The 20,116-nt window shown below is 45.1% G+C and overlaps 1 protein-coding gene across 1 annotated transcript in view; it reads right to left on the reverse strand.

Moving 5' to 3' along the window:
• Positions 1 to 20,116, reverse strand: part of TEX10 (testis expressed 10) — a 121,490-nt gene that overhangs the window by 13,428 nt on the left and 87,946 nt on the right. The window contains exon 12 of the mRNA XM_090049451.1: positions 5,719 to 5,799. Within this exon, the coding sequence (XP_089905577.1) occupies positions 5,719 to 5,799 (81 nt within the window). The remainder of the gene's footprint in view (positions 1 to 5,718; positions 5,800 to 20,116) is intronic.

Raw genomic sequence — 20,116 nt, forward strand, 5'->3', positions numbered from 1 at the left:
TACTACAGACCTCCCAACCAGGGAGAAGAGCTTGACCAGGAATTCTTGGGTCAGCTCACAGAGGTAGTGAAGGCTAAGGATGTGGTACTCATGGGGGACCTGAACTTCCCGGACATCTGCTGGGAAGAGCAGTCAGCCAGGTCTGAACGCTCACGTAGGTTCTTGGCCAGAGTGCAGGACCTCCACAGTCCCACCAGGGGGGACGCCTTGTTGGACCTAGTCCTGGCCACGGGTGATGACCTGGTGAGGGGGCTGCGGGTGCTCGACCACCTGGGCGACAGCGATCATCGCCTGCTGGAATTCACCATCCAGCGCAAGGTGGCAAAGGCATGCAGTAAGCCAGAGGCCCTAGATTTTAGGAGGGCAAACTTCAACGAGCTAAGGAGGATAGTTGGAGAAGCGCTGAGGTCCCCGAGGGGAGGGGAGCCAGGCGTCCAAGGAGAGTGGTTGCTCCTTAAGGAGACGATCCTCCAAGCCCAAAGGAAGGTAATCCCACCGAGGATCAAAGGGAGCAGGAGAGCACACAAGCCTCCATGGCTCACCAAAAGCATCCGGGAATGTCTCCTTGCTAAAAAGGAGGCTTACACCCAATGGAAGGAAGGGGTCATCACCAGGGAGGGCTATTCTGTAGTTGCTCGGGGATGTAGGGGGGTAGTTAGGAAGGCCAAGGCAGAGATGGAACTGGGGCTAGCTTCCCAGATTAAGGACAATAAGAAGTCCTTTTTTAAATACGTAGGGGGTAAAAAGAAGGTCCCGGGTAATGTGGGGCCCTTGCAGGACGCCATGGGAAACTTGGTCGTCACACCAGATGGCAAAGCTAACATGTTTAACGATTTCTTTGCCTCCGTCTTCCTAAGTAGGGACCAGAACAGCCACCTCCCTGCTGGGCCCCCCTCGGGCCCTGGGGGAGGCACACCTGGGCCACGGGTTAGCAAGGATTTAGTTAGGGAGCTTCTGGAGGGGTTGGACGTATTCAAGTCAGCCGGCCCGGATGATCTCCACCCTAGAATTCTAAAGGAACTGGCCAAAGTCATTGCAAGTCCCCGGCACAACTTTATGAGCACTCGTGGTGCTCTCGTGAGGTAACAGAGGACTGGAAGAGGGCCAACGTGGTCACCATCTTCAAAAAAGGCAGGAAGGAGGAACCGGGAAACTATAGGCCGGTTAGTCTCACCTCGATCCTAGGCAAGCTGTTTGAGAAAATTATTCTGCCACACATCCACGAGGGGCCAGCAGGGGACTGCACGCTTAGGGGCAACCAACACGGGTTCATCAGTGGCAGGTCCTGTCAGACCAACCTGGTGGCCTTTTACGATCAGATCACCAAATCATTAGACGCAGGGGTAGCAGTGGATATAATCTTCCTGGACTTCCGGAAGGCTTTTGACACTGTCTCTCACCCTGTTCTCATTCAGAAACTGGGGGGCTGTAGTGTAGACACCCACACAGTCAAATGGGTCACCAACTGGCTGGAGGGCCGCACCCAGAGGGTGGCAGTGGATGGGTCCTTCTCAACCTGGAAGGACGTGGGCAGTGGGGCCCCGCAGGGCTCGGTCCTCAGGCCCGCGCTGTTCAACATCTTCATCAGTGATTTGGACAAGGGGGTAAAAAGCACCCTGTTCAAATTTGCTGATGACACTTAAGATGTGGGGGGACTTGGGTACACTAGAAGGATGCAACAGGCTACAATCTGACCTAGACAGGTTACAAGGGTGGGCGGACGAGAATTGGATGGGCTTCAACAGAGACAAGTGCAAGGTGATGCACCTCGGGAGGAACAACTGGCATCATACCTACAGGCTGGGCAACTCTCCTCTTGTCAGCATGGAGGCGGAAAGGGATCTGGGGGTCATCACTGACTCCAAGATGAACATGGGCCGGCAGTGTGGGGAGGCAGTAAGGAAGGCCAACCGCACCTTGGCATGCATCCACAGATGCATCTCGAGCAGGTCCAAGGAGGTGATCCTCCCCCTCTATGCAGCACTGGTCAGGCCGCAGCTGGAGTACTGCGTCCAGTTCTGGGCGCCACACTTCAAGAGGGATGTGGACAGCATGGAGAGGGTCCAGAGGAGGGCCACTTGTATGATCAGGGGACAGGAGGGCAGGCCCTATGAGGACAGGCTGCTGGACCTGAACCTGTTCAGCCTCCAAAAGAGAAGGCTGAGGGGGGTTCTTGTGGCCTGTTATAAACTAGTCAGGGGGGATCAGCAGGCATTGGGGGAGTCACTGTTTCCCCGAGCACCACCAGGAGTGAGCAGGAATAATGGTCACAAGCTGGCAGAGGGTAGGTTTAGGTTGGATATCAGGAGGCGCTACTTCACAGTCAGGGCGGCTAGGGTCTGGAACCAGCTTCCAAGAGAAGTGGTGCAGGCTCCTACCCTGGGGGTGTTTAAGAGGAGGTTAGATGAACATCTTGCTGGGGTCGTTTGACTCCAGTATTCTTTCCTGCCATGGCAGGGGGTCGGACTAGATGATCTGCTCAGGTCCCTTCCGACCCTAGAAACTATGAAACTATAGAGGAGATGCCTTACTTGACTTGGTGCTGGCCTCAGGGGAGGACTTGGTGGGGGATCTACAGTTACAAAGTAACCGAGGAGATAGTGACTACCACTTGATAGGATTCACTGTCCGGCATAAGGTGAGAAAGACAACTAGTAGTGCAGCAGTGCTAGACTTCTGGAGGGCCAACTTCAATGATCTCAGGAAATTAGTTAGGGTGGTACTGAGGGGCAGTCCTCTGCAGATGTGAAATGTAAGCGACCTACAATTATCATCTCAAGAGCCTGGAGTGGTATCACCAATGCCTCCAGAAAATCTTCTGCATCAAAAGGAAAGATTGCTGCACAAACACCAGCATCCTTTTTGTACTACAGCAACTCCTCATGTGGTATCTGGGTGGCTCTTTCAAAAGTACAGAAAGTACAAGAAACCCACAGAACAACATGCATATCCACACAGATGTGTTAAAATCAGTGGGTCCAGATGCTCTCCACCCCAGGGTGTTGAGGGAGCTAGCAGGGGTTATTGCAGGGCCCTTGGCACAGGTTTACAAGTGCTCATGGTGCTCGGGCCAGGTGCCAGATGCTTGGAAGATAGCCAATGTGGTCCCCATCTTTAAAAAAGGAAGGAGGGAGGACCCAGGCAACTACAGACCCATCAGTCTTACCTCAGTCCTAGGGAAACTCTTTGAGAAGATCATCAAGGAGCACATCTGCAATGGGCTGGCCTCAGGGATGATGCTCAAGGGCAACCAGCATGGTTTCACTAGGGCCAGGTCATGTCAGACCAACCTGATTGCCTTTTATGATCAGGTCACAAAAGCACTGGATGCAGGTGTTGCCATGGATGTAGTCTTTCTGGACTTCAGCAAGGCCTTTGACACCATCTCCCCCCATCCTCATTAAAAAATTGGGCAACTGTGGCATTGATGCCTACACAGTCAGATGGATTGCAGACTGGCTGAAGGGTCGTACTCAGAGGGTGGTGGTGGATGGGTCGTATTCAACCTGGGGAGAAGCGGGCAGCGGAGTCTCCCAGGGCTCGGTCCTTGGGCCCGCACCGTTCAATTTCTTTATCAGCGATTTGGACGACAGAGTGAAAAGCAACCTGTTTAAATTCACTGATGATACCAAAAATTTGGGGTGAGGTGAGCACGCTGGTAGGGAAGGAAGGACTGCAGCAAGACCTGGACAGGTTACAGCGGTGGGCTAACAAAAACAGGATGAGTTTCAATACTGACAGGTGCAGGGTGTTGCACTTGGGCAGCAGAAACCAGCAGCACACTTATAAGATGGGAAACTCCCTTCTTGAGAGCATGGAGGCAGAAAGGGATCTTGGAGTCATTACTGACTCCAAGATGAACATGGGCCGACAATGCGAGGTCACGGTTGGCAGGGCTAACCGGACCTTGTCGTGCATCCACAGGTGCATCTCTAGCAGAGCCAAGGAGGTGATCCTCCCCCTCTATGCAACACTGGTCAGGCCACAGCTGGAGTACTTTGTCCAGTTCTGTGCAACCCACTTCAGGAGGGATGTGGACAACATTGAGAAGGTCCAGAGGGCCACCCACATGATCTGGGGACAAGGCAGAGCCTACAATGAGACTGCGGGACCTGAACCTGTTCAGCCTTCACAAGAGAAGGCCGATGGGGGGACCTGGTGACCATCAATAAACTCACTAGGTGGGACCAGAAGGGTTTGGGAGAGACCTGGTTTCCCCTAGCACCCCCTGGCGTAATAAGGAATAACGGTCACAAGTTGTTGGAGAGTAGGCTTAGATTAGACATCTGTAAGAACTACTTCACAGTCAGGGCGGCTAGGAGCTGGAAGCAGCTTCCAAGGGAAGTGGTGCTGGCTCCTACCCTGGGGGTCTTTAAGAGGAGGCTTGATGCCTACCTGGCTGGAATCATTTGAGCCCAGTTTTTTCTCCTGCCCAAGCAGGGGGTCGGACTTGAAGATCTACAAGATCCCTTCCGACCCTACTTCTATGATTCTATGATCCTTGATGAATCCAATATTGCCAGCATGGAGTCAGTGATCCTCAAGCATAAAGCCTGCTGGACCAGACAGTGTGTGTGGTGCCCAACTCTCAACTCCCAAAAGTGTTCTACTTGCAGCTTTAAGTAATGGCCTGAGATCTTGCAGTGGCCAAAGGACACACTACAAGGACACAATGATGGCATACCTCAAGAAAACTGAAGTCAACAAACATTAAGAGCTAGGAAGAGCTGGCTGCTGACCAACTCCAATGGCGCCATAACTCCTACCAAGCGGCAACCTGCTTCGAGGCAAAGCATCCTGCCCTCGAAGCAGAGAAGAGAACGCAGAGGAAGGAAAAAGAGAGACATCCTAACCTACAGCCTACTCTAACCCTGAAGAAAAACCAACAACTTTTACGGATGGGCCTGTGGCTCAAGGACTGCACTCTGGAATCACCTCAAGGCATGTCAATGAGCTGTGGTAGAGATCAACCTCAAATCAAGGGACAGCCACCACTACCAACATCTACCTCCTAGTCGTTATCAGCAATGTGATTAACAGTCCCAGGGAAGCAGCTAAAACAGAAGGAAAACCCAGTACTGGAAATGCAAAATAAGTCTTTGCTCTGAAATAACTCAAGTATTTGGCAGAATGTATAAGCTTAAAGTCTACAAACAACTCCTAACTGGAGAACAGAACACAGCTGTACGTGAAAGTCATCATTTCCAATGGAAGCCTTGATCCAATAAATTTCCAAGGTAGGGTGCACAGCACTGTGGAATGCCTGATAACTAACAGCCCACTATTACACTCCCTATAGCATACGGGAGTAACTAAAAGAGCTTCAAAATGGAAGTGTTTCCAAAATAGTAGGTAGGGTTTTTTGGAGCATGCCAGCCATTTCTCGAGTGCTTCAGAGATGTATGAAGTGCTTCAACTGTTGAATCTGTCCATTGCCTACGTTTCTGTTTATCTAATTTGAAAATGGCACCAAGTTCTCAGAAAGTATTGAACATCAGTCCTCTGAAAAAAAAAAAAAAAAAACAACAGGCCCCTTTAAGACGGGTAAGCAAAGTTTACTGGTTCCTTTTGAGAACCTTGGAATTGAAAATATTTGTTTCAGCTGTGTTGCCATACTGGGTACAAGAGTTAATATTATAAAGATTACCATGAACTGCTTTAAAATGCATACGTATTTGGATAGAAGTAAAAAAAATAAAAAAATAAAAAATGATTTACCAGGTATTTACAGATGCCACTCTGAAGAATATCAAAACACTGACTTCGTGAAGGAATGGTAGACAAGCTGTGACACACCACCTGTTTTAATAGAACAAAAAGAAAAGTTAGAGATCTGTATCAGATTACATAAATATAAAAACAAACGTTCTATGCATCTCGCATATACACAGACATGTGGATGGGAGTCATATATGGACCACAACAGTTCTCTTTCTTGAGGTACTGACTATTTTTTTTAATTACAAATGTAAAACTGATACGACTAAGTGGTCAATGTTAAAAGGATGAAGTCACATAGTAAAAAAACGTGTGCTCAATTTTCTCCTTTTTCCTATCCTGAAAAAAAATGTACTTCTACTCTCCCTTTAGAACTTCAACTACTGTGAAGACAAAAAAAGAAAAAGTAAATCCACTGACTAGGAAGTTGCAGCAAAGCTATCTATACCCCTCTTCCCACTGGCTGAAGATTTTTGTAAATTCCTCTCCAAATAACTGACTCAAGCAGGAAGAGCACCAAGAGCAGGGGTACAGCCTGAGGGCTGGATGCAGCCCACCAGGCCATTCTATCCAGCCTGCGGGGCCCCTAAAAAATCTAGAATTTAAATATTTATCTGCCCCTGGCTGCCTGTCATGCAGTCCTCAATGGCTTGCCAAAACTCAGTAAGCAGCCCTCCACCCAAAATAATTGCCCACCCCGACCAAAAAGAAAGGAAAGAAAAACACGATGGGGAAAGTAGAAGACCAAAACAAAGTTGCATCCTATCTTGCCTTTTCTCTACCCTACCAAAAATATGTCCCACTGTGAGCTGATAAAAACTAGGAAGATGAATCTTGATTTATAAGTTATCTGACATATCTTACTACTGACACAGCCAGGCGTAAATGAGCCATCTTCCTTGCCAAGAGAACTGCCAGAAAAAAAATAATGAAAAATAACCTGAGACTGTTTTTACAGTTAAATTTAGGGATGCATGATAGAGATTCTGGGGGCTGATACTGATAGCCAATTTTTAAGCAGGTACATTGGCTGATACCAATCCAATTTCTGATTCACAACTCAGCAGCTTGAAGAGCTGCATCCAGCTGGTAAGTCTACTGTGGTGGAGGGGGAGCGGGGAAGGGGCGTGGCAGATCAAGGCCCATGCGGTGATAGAGGGAGTGGGATTGAGGCTGGAAAAGGGGCTGCCAGCAGAGTGAAGCAGTGGGCGGGGGGGGGGGGGGGGGGGGGGGGGGGGGCGGTTTATGCCACTACATGCACTCCAGGAGGACATGGGCGGGGGGGGGGGGGGGGGGGGGGGGCATGTGACCCTGTATCTGTGTGGGATGGGTCAGGCTATAGCTGTGGGCTGGGCCAGTGCCAGGTTCTTCCTGGCAGGAGCTGGGCCAGGCTGTGCTCGGGGTGGGCAGTGGCAGCACTGGGAGATGGCTACGGGGGTGGGAATTGCAGCCACCCCAAAATTTGCCACAGGCCCTTTATGGCCCCCCTCCCAGGACTGCTGCCTGGCCCAAGCACAGCCCTGACCCAACCCCCCCCCCCCCCCCCCCCCCCACACACACACACACAGTGGAAAGAGCCTGCAGCAGCCCCAGCCTGCAGCAGCAGCCCACCCCACATGCCCAGTGCATATCCAGGGGCATGAGCCCTCCCTCCTCCCCCCATGCCTTCCCAGGATGCATGCAGCAGCAGGAACCACATTTCCCCCACCCCCGCACCCCAGACAAGCCACTCACAGCTTCATCTCACGCTGCCCTGCCTCAGCCCTACTCCCTCACCACAGGTGCCTTGACCTGCCCCTACCATGCCTCTTCCCTCCCCCCTCCCCTTCTACCACAACAGACTTACTAGCTGCACACAGCTCTCCACACTGCCAGGCTGTGCTTCATGCCACCTATATGCTGCGCTGCAGCTATCTGCATGCACAGGCATTTATCAGCCAAATTATCAGCCACATCAGGCCAATTTCCAATACAAGCAATTTTCTTTATATAGGTGCCAATCCGATAACCAGACCAAAGTATCAATGCACCTCTAAAAAAAATTACATCAATTACTAACAGTCCACAGAGGAATTCTTCATGAAAGTACTGAATACAGATGTCTAAAAAGCAGCCTGGATTCTGAGTCCAAAAAATAACCATTAGCATCATGTAGGAAACTGCTGATGTCAGAAATTGCCAAGCCCCTTGAACAAAACTTATTTGAATACTGGATACATCTGGTGGACAGGATACTGAAAGAGGGGGGTGAGAAGGGGGAAATTACAGGAGGCTGTGTGACATTTGGCAAATCACTTCACCTACCATTCTTCGTCTTGGATGCCCAAGAGCGCACATGCGGTTGTGGGGGGGGGGGTGTTCTTGAAGGCCAAATATTCGTTCTCGGGCATGCCCCTGCACATGTGCTCTAGCACACAGCAAAGGGACCTGGGTGGGATAGGGGAGGCTGAAGTCAGCACCTGTGCTGACCCCAGCCACCTTACCTGGGGTTCTGGGGGCCTCCTGGGGCAGTGATGGTGCCAAACTGGCTGCTTACAGCCTGGCCAGCAGCCAGAGCATGGCTCTGGCTGGCCAGGCTCCAGTTGCTGGTGGCACACACTGCCATATGTGCCTCTTTTTTTTTTTTTTTTAAATAGCATTATTTTTGACACTGAGATATCCCAGTGTCAAAAAGACCCACAGCACTGCAAATTAGCAGCAGGTGAACGTGTGATGTGTACAGTTTGTGATGCCTCAAACAGCTCTGAGGCACCACAAACTGCACATGAATGCTCATGGGAATGCACCCAAAATGGCCCAAATCTATTCAACAGGAGCCACTAGATGCAATGTAACAGAAATAGTAAACAACAATTTTTTGATAAATATAGCAAGCCACATTAATGAGATAAAATAACTTATTCTTTAGTCCTTGATGAAGCCAGAAAGCAAGCAGAAAGACAAAAAAATTAAGATCTCTGTTGAAGTTAAGTTAGCAAATCATACAAACACCTGCAGTAAAAAAGCAGGAGAGACCTTTGCAGCAACACAACCTAACTTATCACTGACCAAGTTAACAAGGAGAGGAAATTCTTCAAATCAGATATTTAAAGTTAAGAAGCATCCAGAATTCAGCTCAGTATTCAAACAAGTATCCAAGAAACATTTTTCAACGTCACAAAAAGTAAACATCTTACTGACAGCATCAAAAATAAATTAATACCCTCCTTACCCCCATGCTGCTAACGTCTAGAGAACACACAAATCTTTACTTCTAATGGGTTTTAAAAACACAACCACAGATCAAGACAGAAAATGAAGGAATACAATACTGTATTTTTTTTACCATGGGGACAATTTAAAGTAAAAAATACTGAAATGTCTTCTAATTTGAATCTAAGACGACTCAAGCAACATATACTGTACTTAAACTGTAACATATACCAACGTGTCAATGCTAGCAGTCTTGGGAGTCTTGATTCCATGCTGCTTTAAAAATAATTCCCTTGAATTTGGACAGGATTCTAGGATTAACATCAGCTATGATTTTGAAAATGCCATGAAATGTTTAAACTACTACTGCACTTTAACTTAAGATACAAGCTGAAGTGAATGTCATATAAGCAGTTTGAACAACCGTTAAGAAAGGATAACCTGTAAAATGTTTTGGGATATCAAAAAAGGACTGTAAATTTAGACCTCGGGCCTCCAAGAAAATGGTATACACGTAGTCACATCTACCAATTATCTCAAAAAAAGAATTAATTCCTGTCAAAACCAAACTGATTTATCAGATACTGAACCATTTAAGGCATATAAAGGGCATCAATTAGGGCATGATTTTAAACAGTGATTCATCCTTTTGGTTTCACCCAAAACTCAACATATGATTGGTATTATTCAAGACTAACGGACAAGTTTATCATGTTCACCTGCTAAAAAAAAAAAAAAAAATCCTACTGAAATTCCTGCAAGTCTTACAAGAATCACAGATCTGTTAGAGCCTCTGGAGTTACCCAACTACATGTTAACCACTTACTTCTCTGCAACTGCAGAACACTAGTGGTACCTTTGTCACTAGTGCTTTTTACCTGGAACACATGCAAGTTGTGCTGGGTCTTGTTTTTATAGTATTATTTTGACTGTGGTGGAGGTGAGGGGCTGGAATCAACAATTTTTTGGACTCTGGATAAATAGTTGCCTTTGTTCCTAATTTGAACACAGAATCCCATCAATCCAGAATGCAGAAAGATTTCTCTCTTCAATAATAAAGGGCAAGACCAGTGCATAACAGTTATGTTTCTTTGCTTCCTATGACGAAAAATCCCAGAGCACCAAGTGAAAAGTATCATCATGCTGAATTGTAGGTAGGTATTTATTTATCAGGGTTATGCTAGTGTCAAAAACATTTGGCCAAGTTATGTTTTTAATCTTCTTTGAGTCTCTTACCCTCAACTAACAACATCAATATTTCTGTAAGTCCAATTCTAGATCTACGCTTCTAAAGCAATAATGGCAATCATTTTCATTAATATAAATTAAATTTGTTTGAAATGGCTGTGCAATAATAACATCTTTTATAAAAGTGAAACTCAAATTTGGTTAGACATAGAAATGAAAAGCAAAGAAAACTTAATTATCACATAAAAATTAATATTTTTTCTTACAATTTATTTCCTTAGGCTAGGGTTTGCATAGCGTTTAATTTCCATACTAAAATGTCACAGCTAACTCATTGTTTTACATTTGATTAGCATTTATCACATTTCTGGCACACTTATAAGAAACTGGTTTTCGATCAGAGCCAGAGCAATTTTGTTTCAGAATATCAAAGTAAATGGACAGAGGAAACATAGATATATTTAAAACAGTATAAAAATTAAGTCCTACAAGTTTACTTTTTTATGCGAATAAAATGTCTCACCCGAACAGATTACATCAAAGAGATAGCGAAGGGTACTTTCACATACTGGGAGTAGCCACAGGCAACACACCTTTCAGGATACCATTCAACCATGCAAGCCATTCAATGGCAAATTTTCCAACCAACACTCAATGTTCTACTGACCAACTAGTATATTAATAAGAGATGCACAATTAAAACAGGAGGCGCTTTATTGTTTTGCAAGGCTGGTAAATGATTCCACCCTTCATTGCAGGCTGCCTTCTACTTCCAATCTGGTACATGAAGACAGAGGAAAGAAGTCAAGATTAAGCATTAAAACAAAGGAAGAACAGGAAAAGTAATCCACGAGCAGACCATTCAAGCTGGAGATCAGACCCACAATGGAAATGTAAAGGCTTCCAGAACTTAATGTGTACAGATAGTAAAAGAGTACAAGAAAGAAATTCAAGATTATCATTATATTATGGGGACTATTCAGCAATCTCTATTGATACACTGTATCTCAGAATTTCTTCTAAATTTGAATTATCCCTCTCATGCTTCAGGCAGTTTGCTCTGGTCTCCACTGTCTGACTGAAGTGCATATTTGTTAGCAACCATTAGTTGTATTATGCTGCTCTGCAGCCTGTTCTAGTCTGAAAGGCATTTGCCATTACCCCTAGGTACAGTCATAGGTAGAAGAGACAGACCTCAAGTCTCCATTTTAACTCTTCTGGGAAGGTGAGAAGTTGAACTGGAAAAGTCTTTAACTTTACTATGATATGAAAGAGGATACAGAGGCAGAAGACTGTGTTTTTGCTTATTTGATATCACTCCTTTATTTGTGGAAAATAAAATTAAAGTCTTGGCATAAGGAAAGGGTTAACAGGTTACTATGTTAAGCCTTTCACGCTAGTTTAAAATCATTCCATATTTTTTGTTACCCTCAGCTCAGACCCAGATCCCACAATGAGACCACATACATTAAAACCATTAGAACTGTAGCAGATTCCCCCGTCATGGTTCCTTTGTGCTCTCTAACATCTCAAAGCAATTCCCTCACCTATTTCTTTACCCCGTGTTCCCAGTTCTTTTGCGGAAGCCAACATGTTATTCCAAGCTTAATTATGCTGCAGTGTTCTCTTTTCAAAGATGTGCACACCGACACACGTTAAGTGTGAGCATGAAGAGATGGTCCAAACAGGAAAACAAAACAGCGGCCGTTTCTTTGCTATCCTTTGTATGCTGTCAAGGCAGCAGAAAATTTAACCCGTAGTATTATTACACAAATGACAAATAGCACTGAAAAAGGAAGTGGATAAGGAAAGCAGAGAGGTGACTGTATAAAAACAGACATTAAAGCAGAGATTTAAAAACACCAGTCAATACATTTATAATTTATGATTGTGGATATTACCAGATACTTGTATCTAAACAGAAACAGGCTGTACTACAGTTGCCAGTTCCCCAGGCCGTACGGTGAGGTAACCTGTGACACAAGATAAAGTTCTATTTGAAACATGTAACTGCAGAGAACAAAGATGAGGAGTTTTCGGGTGACAGGGCAGGCAATGAAGCTTGCCGTTAAAACTAAGTCAGAATCCCCTGAAGTTCCCTAGTTTATCCAGCAGTGCATCCTCTTGTCAGGTACTGCTGCTTCTCTATGGAATAGCAGATCTGACAAAATGTATGGTTAACAGTGGTCTATGCTGCTGGAGAAGCTGCTTATAACTAGCGTTCTTTATTGTTCTGACTTGGCTAAATTTACAAAATCTTATTAAAAATATTCCTGATTCAGTGCTTTTAGGAAAGAATAGTCATAGAGGAAAGTTACTTAGAAGGGTAATTAAAATAAGTAAGTAAATAAGTAAATAAAGGGGGTGCGTCTACACGTTCATTAATGTGCCTTAGATACTGTGAATTTAGTTCAGTATTTGCTTAACAATGTATTAACTAAATACACAGTACCTAGAGTTACTGTGTATTAGCGCTGGCAGACAGTTGATACTTACTGGGCATTATCCTAATAATACTACACAGCAGGTTATTATCACTGTTTGTGCTCTGCTTTGTTTCTGTGCGGTGTTACTAGGCTAATGTTGAGGTGCACCAATACATCGGTCCAATCAGGGTGCAAGCAGCAGAGGGAGCTGCCCCCACCACGAGCCACGCCTGTCCTGTGCCCCACCCTCGGCCCAGCTGGACAGCACCTATCCCCGCCCCCTCTCTCCCTCACTGTGGGTGGCATTCATCTGCCCCCCCATGCCCCTTCGCTCTTCTCTCCCCTTCAATTACATTGGACTTACCACCTGATGGCAGCTATCAGATATCAGATAGGTATCAGCCGATACGACTCCTTAAATATCAGCTATCAGTACTGGCTCCCAAAAATCTCTATCGGTGCACCCCTAGGCTAATGTGCAGTAGGCGTCTCATGTAGACATGCCCCGCGAGTCTGAATTTGCTTCTGAAAATGTATTTACCCAAATCCAACAGGATTCAGAATTTAAGATTCCCTCCCCCACAATTAGATTCTACACATGGAAAATTTATAAATTTGTTACTATTTTCCATGTGTCAAATCTAGTTTTTGGACGGTCATCTTAAATTAATCCTTCAACTGCTGCAGTAGGGCAAGCAGTGGCAGAGGGCAAGGGATGGGAGTTAAGCAGCCTTACCCTGTCCTTTGCCTCTTCCCACCTGTCCCTCCACCACTTATCCCCACTGCTACCTGCCCCCCCCCCCCACAGTGCCTGCACACCCCAGCAACTCTCTCCCACAGTGCCTGCCCCCCCAGGACCTGTCTACTTGCCCTCAATGCATGCACCCCCAGTACCTGCCTCCTTAGTGCTTTCCCCTCCCTCCACAGCCTCTGCCTTCCCACCTATGCTCTACCCCCCCACACTGGCCTTTCCTCCCAGCTTGTGGAGGACTCCATCACCATCCCAGCCCACAGCATGGACCACATAGTTGCTCTGTCCCCAGCATGGCTTGTAACACTGGTGGCAGCAGCTCCAGCCAGACCCTGGAACTGGAGCCCAGGCCAGACGGTAAGTAGAGGGGGTAGGGGCAAGGGCATGGACAGTAGGGGGGACAGGAAGCAATTGCAATTCTGATCCCAGCACTGGCCCAGGGCCAGAATTGGAACTGAAGCAGCTGCTTGCCTCCGTGCCAAAGATCTGGCCCATGGAGCAGTGTCATCTGGGCTGTGGGGCTCCTGAAGTAGTCAGCAATTCAGAAGCAGCATGAGTGGGGTACAGCCAGCCACCAAATTCCAGGATACGGAGCCCCGTTGGGGATGCATTTCAGCAGCTGAAGAGCAAGGCAAGGGTTGAGTTAATCCATCAGTTTCCTGAATTCATAGTGCCACTTGTCCCACCATCATTGCTGCTCACAAAATAACAGGGGTGGGTCTGGATCTGCCTTGCAAAAAACCTTGCAGTCCAGATCCAGCCCACAGAGCCAAGTGTGTCTGGCATCCCTGCATTAGAGCAAGAAAAACAGGAGTGTATTTTAGAGCCACAAACAATTAAAAGAAGATATTTGCAAGACATTACACACATTCTTACCAGGCAATGCTCTACTTCAGAGGATTTAGAGTCATTACAAAAGAATAAGAACTAAGGGTGAGATTCCCAAAGGAACTTAGGTGCATAGCAGGACTTGGATAGAATTGAAGTATCAAAATGCAGAAATGCGATTCACAGAAGCCAGAATCCTCACTAACATATACACAGCCTCTGGACACTTAGGTGCTTTAAGTTTTCTAGTGAAAACACACTTAGTTGCCCAAATTCCTTTTACTGCAAATGGCCAGTGGCACTGATATTTCGGGTGAGCCGAGTATTTATGCACCTGTGACTCACTCACGGCCACTTGGATTTCACAAACTAGGTGCTCCAGTGCCTAAGTTTCTTCAGGGGCCCAAGCTGATAGGCGTGCTTTGTTCCTGTCTAAGATCAGTTTATAGTATGGGGTTGAACACTCACACCACTCCTGTTGAAGCCTAGCCGACGTTCAAGAAGGACTGCAAGACAGCGAGAAAGATGCAACCTGACTAGAGGCCAGCGATGAAAGGATTCCTCTGGGAAGGAGTGATCCCTGAGTTCTAGGGACTACTTATACATTTTGTCTTAGTCACTGGATAAAATGCATCGACAACATTGGGACCATCTATAACAGGGATGGGCAAAATGCAGCCCACGGGCCGGATGCAGCCCATCCGACCATTCCATCCAGCCCGCGGGACCCCTAAAAAAATTTAGAAAATTAATATTTATCTACCCCTGGCTGCCTGTCATGTGGCCCTCGATGGCTTGCCAAAACTCAGTAAGCAGCCCTTCACCCAAAGTAATTGTCTGCCCCGATCTACATCTTAAAAAAAAAAAGAGTAGGTCAATCACTTTTACACAAAAACAGGATTAAGGTACCTAACTCTAGGAATGGATGCAGACTGTGAATCCTAGTCACACACAAGTACCTAACTCAGGGATAAGAGGAGGCACATAAGTCTGGGACAGACTTTGAATACATCCTTTACTTGGGCATTTCCCAATGCCTGGGGTAGTCATCCCCTGGCCATCCAGCAAGAAACTATCCATGTTCCTAAAAAGATGAATGGAGGGAGAGTTTGGGCAAGATGGCAGGAACTTTGCTTTGCTATGGGAAAGAGTATCAGTTGCTGCTGGATGTGGTGTGAAGAGTGGGGGGCGCTGGGAGTCTCACGGCTTTTGGCCTCAACTGCCAACTGGATTATCACCTCTCAACTGAGGGGGCTACCTGGAGTGGCTCCTAAAAGAGACTGCATAGGCAAAATATATCAGCAACAGGAAGGAAAAACCTGACCAGGGCAAGGTCTCTGAGGTCACCTCAAATGTAGATGTCAGCAATCATGTCCTGCTTCACCCACTTTGTGGACCTGGGCTTCATCCACTGGGCCCTGCTTCAACAGCCTCCTGCTTAACGGCACCATTTGCTAGGACAACCAGTACAAGAGATGCCCAAGATATGGCTACAAGAATGAGACCCTGTCCCACATCCTGTATGCCTATAAGCCAAACATGAGAGTGAGGCAGTAAACCATACCATCCCAGGCAGTGACAGCCTACTATATCCAAATATTGTTGTAACCAGTGAGGACAGGGAAAGAGCCTTATCAATAATGCAACCATCCCCTTTGAGAACTGGTAGTAGGCTTTTACTGAAGTCCAGAAGCAAAAGTTGATGAAGTACAGTCCAGCGCCTGCCAGAAGTGAAGGGGGAGGGGGGATGAAATGAAAGAGACACCCAACCCCACTTTTATGCTGCAGGTGCTAATAAAGACTGCAAATGTTATTGACAATACTTCGCTCTAGGCAAACGTAGACTGCATGCTAAAGACAATGCCCAAGATTGCTTTGCCATCCTATAATTATGTAACCATGCATGGGGTACTGTTTCTCACATAATTCTGCTATATCATGCAAGAAGCAAGGATTTCTTGGGATGATAACTTTTATTGGACCAACTGCATAATTGGTATAAAGTTACATTAGAAGAAAGTCTTGTATTTGAAAGCCTGTCCAAATATCCCAACTATGCAGTTAATTCAATTTAAAAAAAAAAAAAATCACCCTAAGAAATCCTTGCCTCTAGCATAATTCCTGGACCACTGTGGTTATAACACCACTGTAAGATGACCAGCACATCATGGAAAAAGAACCAACTGAACAAAAACAATGCCCCCAACACTTTTAACATTTTCTTAATTAAGCTTGTAAATGTGAACTCCAGCTGTGGGCAACATGATTCTCCCCATTTAGTGCTGGGAACTTAAGCCCCCAAACTGGTTTTGTGAATTCCACTGCAAAACCCAAGTGCCTAACATTTAGGCACAGAGACACTTGAGGCATGAACAAACATTCAGTTGGAGAGATTTCAAAAGGGAAGGGGTAGCAGGATGGCACAGTAGCTGTTACACTCCAATTGCTATGTATGCATGCCTGTAGCAATAAATCACTTAAAATCATCCCAACTTTAATCTTGGATGAAGCAGGGTTGAAACCTTTGTAACAATACAAGCTGGTGCACAGCCCAGATCACTGCTTCAAGTAAATGTCTGTTCACACCCAGCACCATTATACCTACACCACTTCATGACTTTCATCTCAACTGACCATACTTTACTGTAGAAAGTTTTAATGACATGATTGTAGAGCAGGCATTAGAACATCTGTACCAAGTAAATGCAACCAAACAGAGAGAAAAAACAAAACTTATTTTCTTCCAGGGACATGAAGTTTTTCTAAAATTATTATAAGCAGTAGGTATGGTTGACTGTTCTTTCTCTAGTGACAAAGGTAGGTGGTTTTAAGTTCATCAGCTCAGGCACAATGCAAGGGAAGGCAAAGGTATACACTGCACAGAGCAGTTCTAGCTCTCTATCATGGCTTTATTCACACAATTCAAAACAAAGCAACCCAATAGGGTCATACTACACCTCATGGTCTTGTCAGTCTTTTACTCCAGAGACTATCAGCCCTTAAAAATCCCCCTTCTGGGGCTCCCCACCCCTCTCCAGCTGAGCCTGTCTCCTCTACAGGTCTCATTTTCTGGGCTTCTCACAGAGTAGCTGTAAGGAACTCCCTCTTGCATCTTTCCCTGGGCCTTGTTCCCTGTTGTATGCCCATTTGCCTGGTAGGCAGGAAGTCAAAGGTCTATTTGAACCAAAACACCTCATGAGGTTAGTAAGATTGAAGGGCACCCGTTTCTGTAGTCTAAGATGCACAAGAGAAAAATGTGACTAGCATTATGTCCTGCCACTCTGCTCCCCAGTCCTTTTAACTTAGTACTCATTTATACCTGGGGGGCAGTCTTTGGCCCAACTGTAGAACAGGGCCCAAATTTCTATTTCTGGAGCTATAGCAATGGACTATGACCACATTGCCACCCCAACCCAGCAGCAGGCGTGAAAGCTTACAATTTCACAAAGTGCAGGCTTAGGAGTATATACATGTCCTGCAATGTAGGGTCTAGATACACAGGGAAGTTCACAGTTCAGGTGCAGGCAAGAGTGTCCACATGAAGAAGTTGGTATAAAATGCATATACTATACATTTCACACTGGCACACTGTACAAGGCATTCAACAGGTTTCATAAAACTACCTATATTTTGTTAAAAAAGCAACAGAAGAAAAGAAAGAAAGCCAGCTACATTGAGGGAAACAACTGCATTTGGGAGCTCCACATACTACAATTTGTGGGGTTTAGTAAAAGTAATAGGTTATATGGAAGTTCTTTGTTTCTAAAATATGATAAGAATAAAAATGTATTTCTAATTCAAGACAGACAACAACGTGCCAACCTTTCTGGCAGGTGTCACAAGATAAGCCCTGGACCCTTCCCACTTTCTGCTCCCTGCCCTATGCTCCCAGCCTGACCTGTTGCTCTGCTTTCAGCTCCATGTTGCAATGTTCTCTGCTCCTCCCCTGATCTGCCACATGCTACACACAGGCTGTTCGTGTCACTTGTGGTATACGAAGTTCCACACTGGGTCGGATCAATGGTCCATCTAGCCCGGTATCCTGACTCCAACAGTAGCACAAGTGGATGCTATATAATCATGCATGCTGTGAGTTACTTACCCTCAAGCTACATATTCCAATGAATGTTCCGTCATATTACATAGATAAGACTCTACACTGTGTTTTAAAAACCATGTAGGTCTAGGCTTGAAACATAAGTAACCTGTCTTGTGGTGGCCCTGGATGATCCATTGGGAAATCCTTGCAAGTGATTAGTAGCTAGCACTGAAAATGTGAGCCATTAGCCTAATTACACTGTGGCCCATCATTGACTAAGAACTCAGGTAAAATAGCAACCAGCCAAGAGAGGGAACTATTTCTGTCTCTAATTTTGAAATCTGGATTTGGAGCAGAGCAAACACCAGAAATCAGTCTTTTGTTGGGACAAAAGTCCAAAGGCACATTCCTTAAAACAATGACCTATTATCTCTCTCTCTCTGTTTGCAATCTCAGCAGAGTATTAAGATGCATGACTTTGCACTTCAGTTGGTTTGCCTATGTAGACAAAGCCTTTGTAAGTCTCTGTCTGATAATCTCTTCTAGATTTTACAGGATTCTTTAATGTGCTCTATGTATATCCCTCAAAACAGCAAGTATTCCAACCTACTGAATACTAATACAAGCTCTTTTCATGGCTTTTCATCTTTTATTTGCTCTCAGAATATTTAGCCATGTCAGCATTCAGTTTCTCATCCACTATCAGATATTATTTATTAAAGTTTGTCAACTTCAGTTCCTGGATCATCTTCCTTATTGGTGTTTCCAATTTGTAACAATTTAAGCCCTAAAATATTTTTCCATCTTGCAATGGTAACTGCATTGCCATAAATTTTTTTAAATTGCACTGAAGTTGTTGCTTCTACCTTTTTGCCTCCATTTTCTTCCAAGGCTTTTGGATACAAGGCTCTTTATGACTGCTGACATGAGCCTGAGTCCCCCAACTTAGGTCCTCTAAATTTAAATATCTTATTGTATATGCCTTATGCAGGTCAGGTTATTGGTATACTGTAGCAATCAAATAAGACAACTGTTATAGAATCCAGGCTTCAAGCAGAATTAAAAAAAAAAAAAAAAAGTGGACTGACCTTTATGTAGAAATCTCTTGACACCACACCATTAGACATTAAATTCACTGCACAAAAATCATCACATACACATTGCTGCCTTTAATAAACTGTTTTTCCATTATTATTATTCCATTTGACACTGACAGGGCAATTCAATTACAGAGGAATGGAACAGTATTACTTGACACACATTATGTGCCTAGTTAATATGAACAAAACCTGAACTTACTCCTGTTGCTGTAAGCCGCAATAATTTATTCAGGAGTCTCATCTGTTTCAGCCGTAGGGAGACAATCTTAAACAACTGGCTTTAATAAAATTGTAGCTATCATTTTAAGTATAAGTTGCTAAAAATGTTAGCTAAACCTTCTGCATTTATAAACTTTTGTAACTGAGTATGAACATAAAACTACACATTCACCCCAAAATAACAAACATCTTTATATATAAAAAAAAAAAAAAGTTACCATCTTAAATGGGGAGGAAGTTTGGCTTAGTGGTAAGGATGTTGGCTCGGGACCCGGGAGATCTGAGCTGAATTCCCTGTCCTGTGCGGCCCTGTGGGACCTATGGAGGTGGTGTGCTCACTGCTGGCTCCACCAGGTTACCTGTAATCTGCAAATCCTCCAACACCAATATTATGCTGGTATGATGGACATAAAGCAAGTGTATAACCCTTCTTATATACTGTTCCCAAAATTAAATCATAGATTCACTAAAAAGCCTTCACTGAATATTTACATGGCTTTGTACTGACTAGTATTCCAGGATTAATTTGCTGAATTTTATTCAGGATAGAAGCATTAAAAAGCAGGACCAAAACCCTTCTGAAACTTTGTTCTGTTTGAAACCATTATAAACAATTTGGTGGCCAACCTGCAGGTCCAGAGCCACATGCGACTCT

Source organism: Crocodylus siamensis, chromosome 5 (assembly GCF_052110815.1).
Source record: "Crocodylus siamensis isolate JL-2025a chromosome 5, ASM5211081v1, whole genome shotgun sequence".
Lineage (NCBI taxonomy): Eukaryota > Metazoa > Chordata > Crocodylia > Crocodylidae > Crocodylus > Crocodylus siamensis.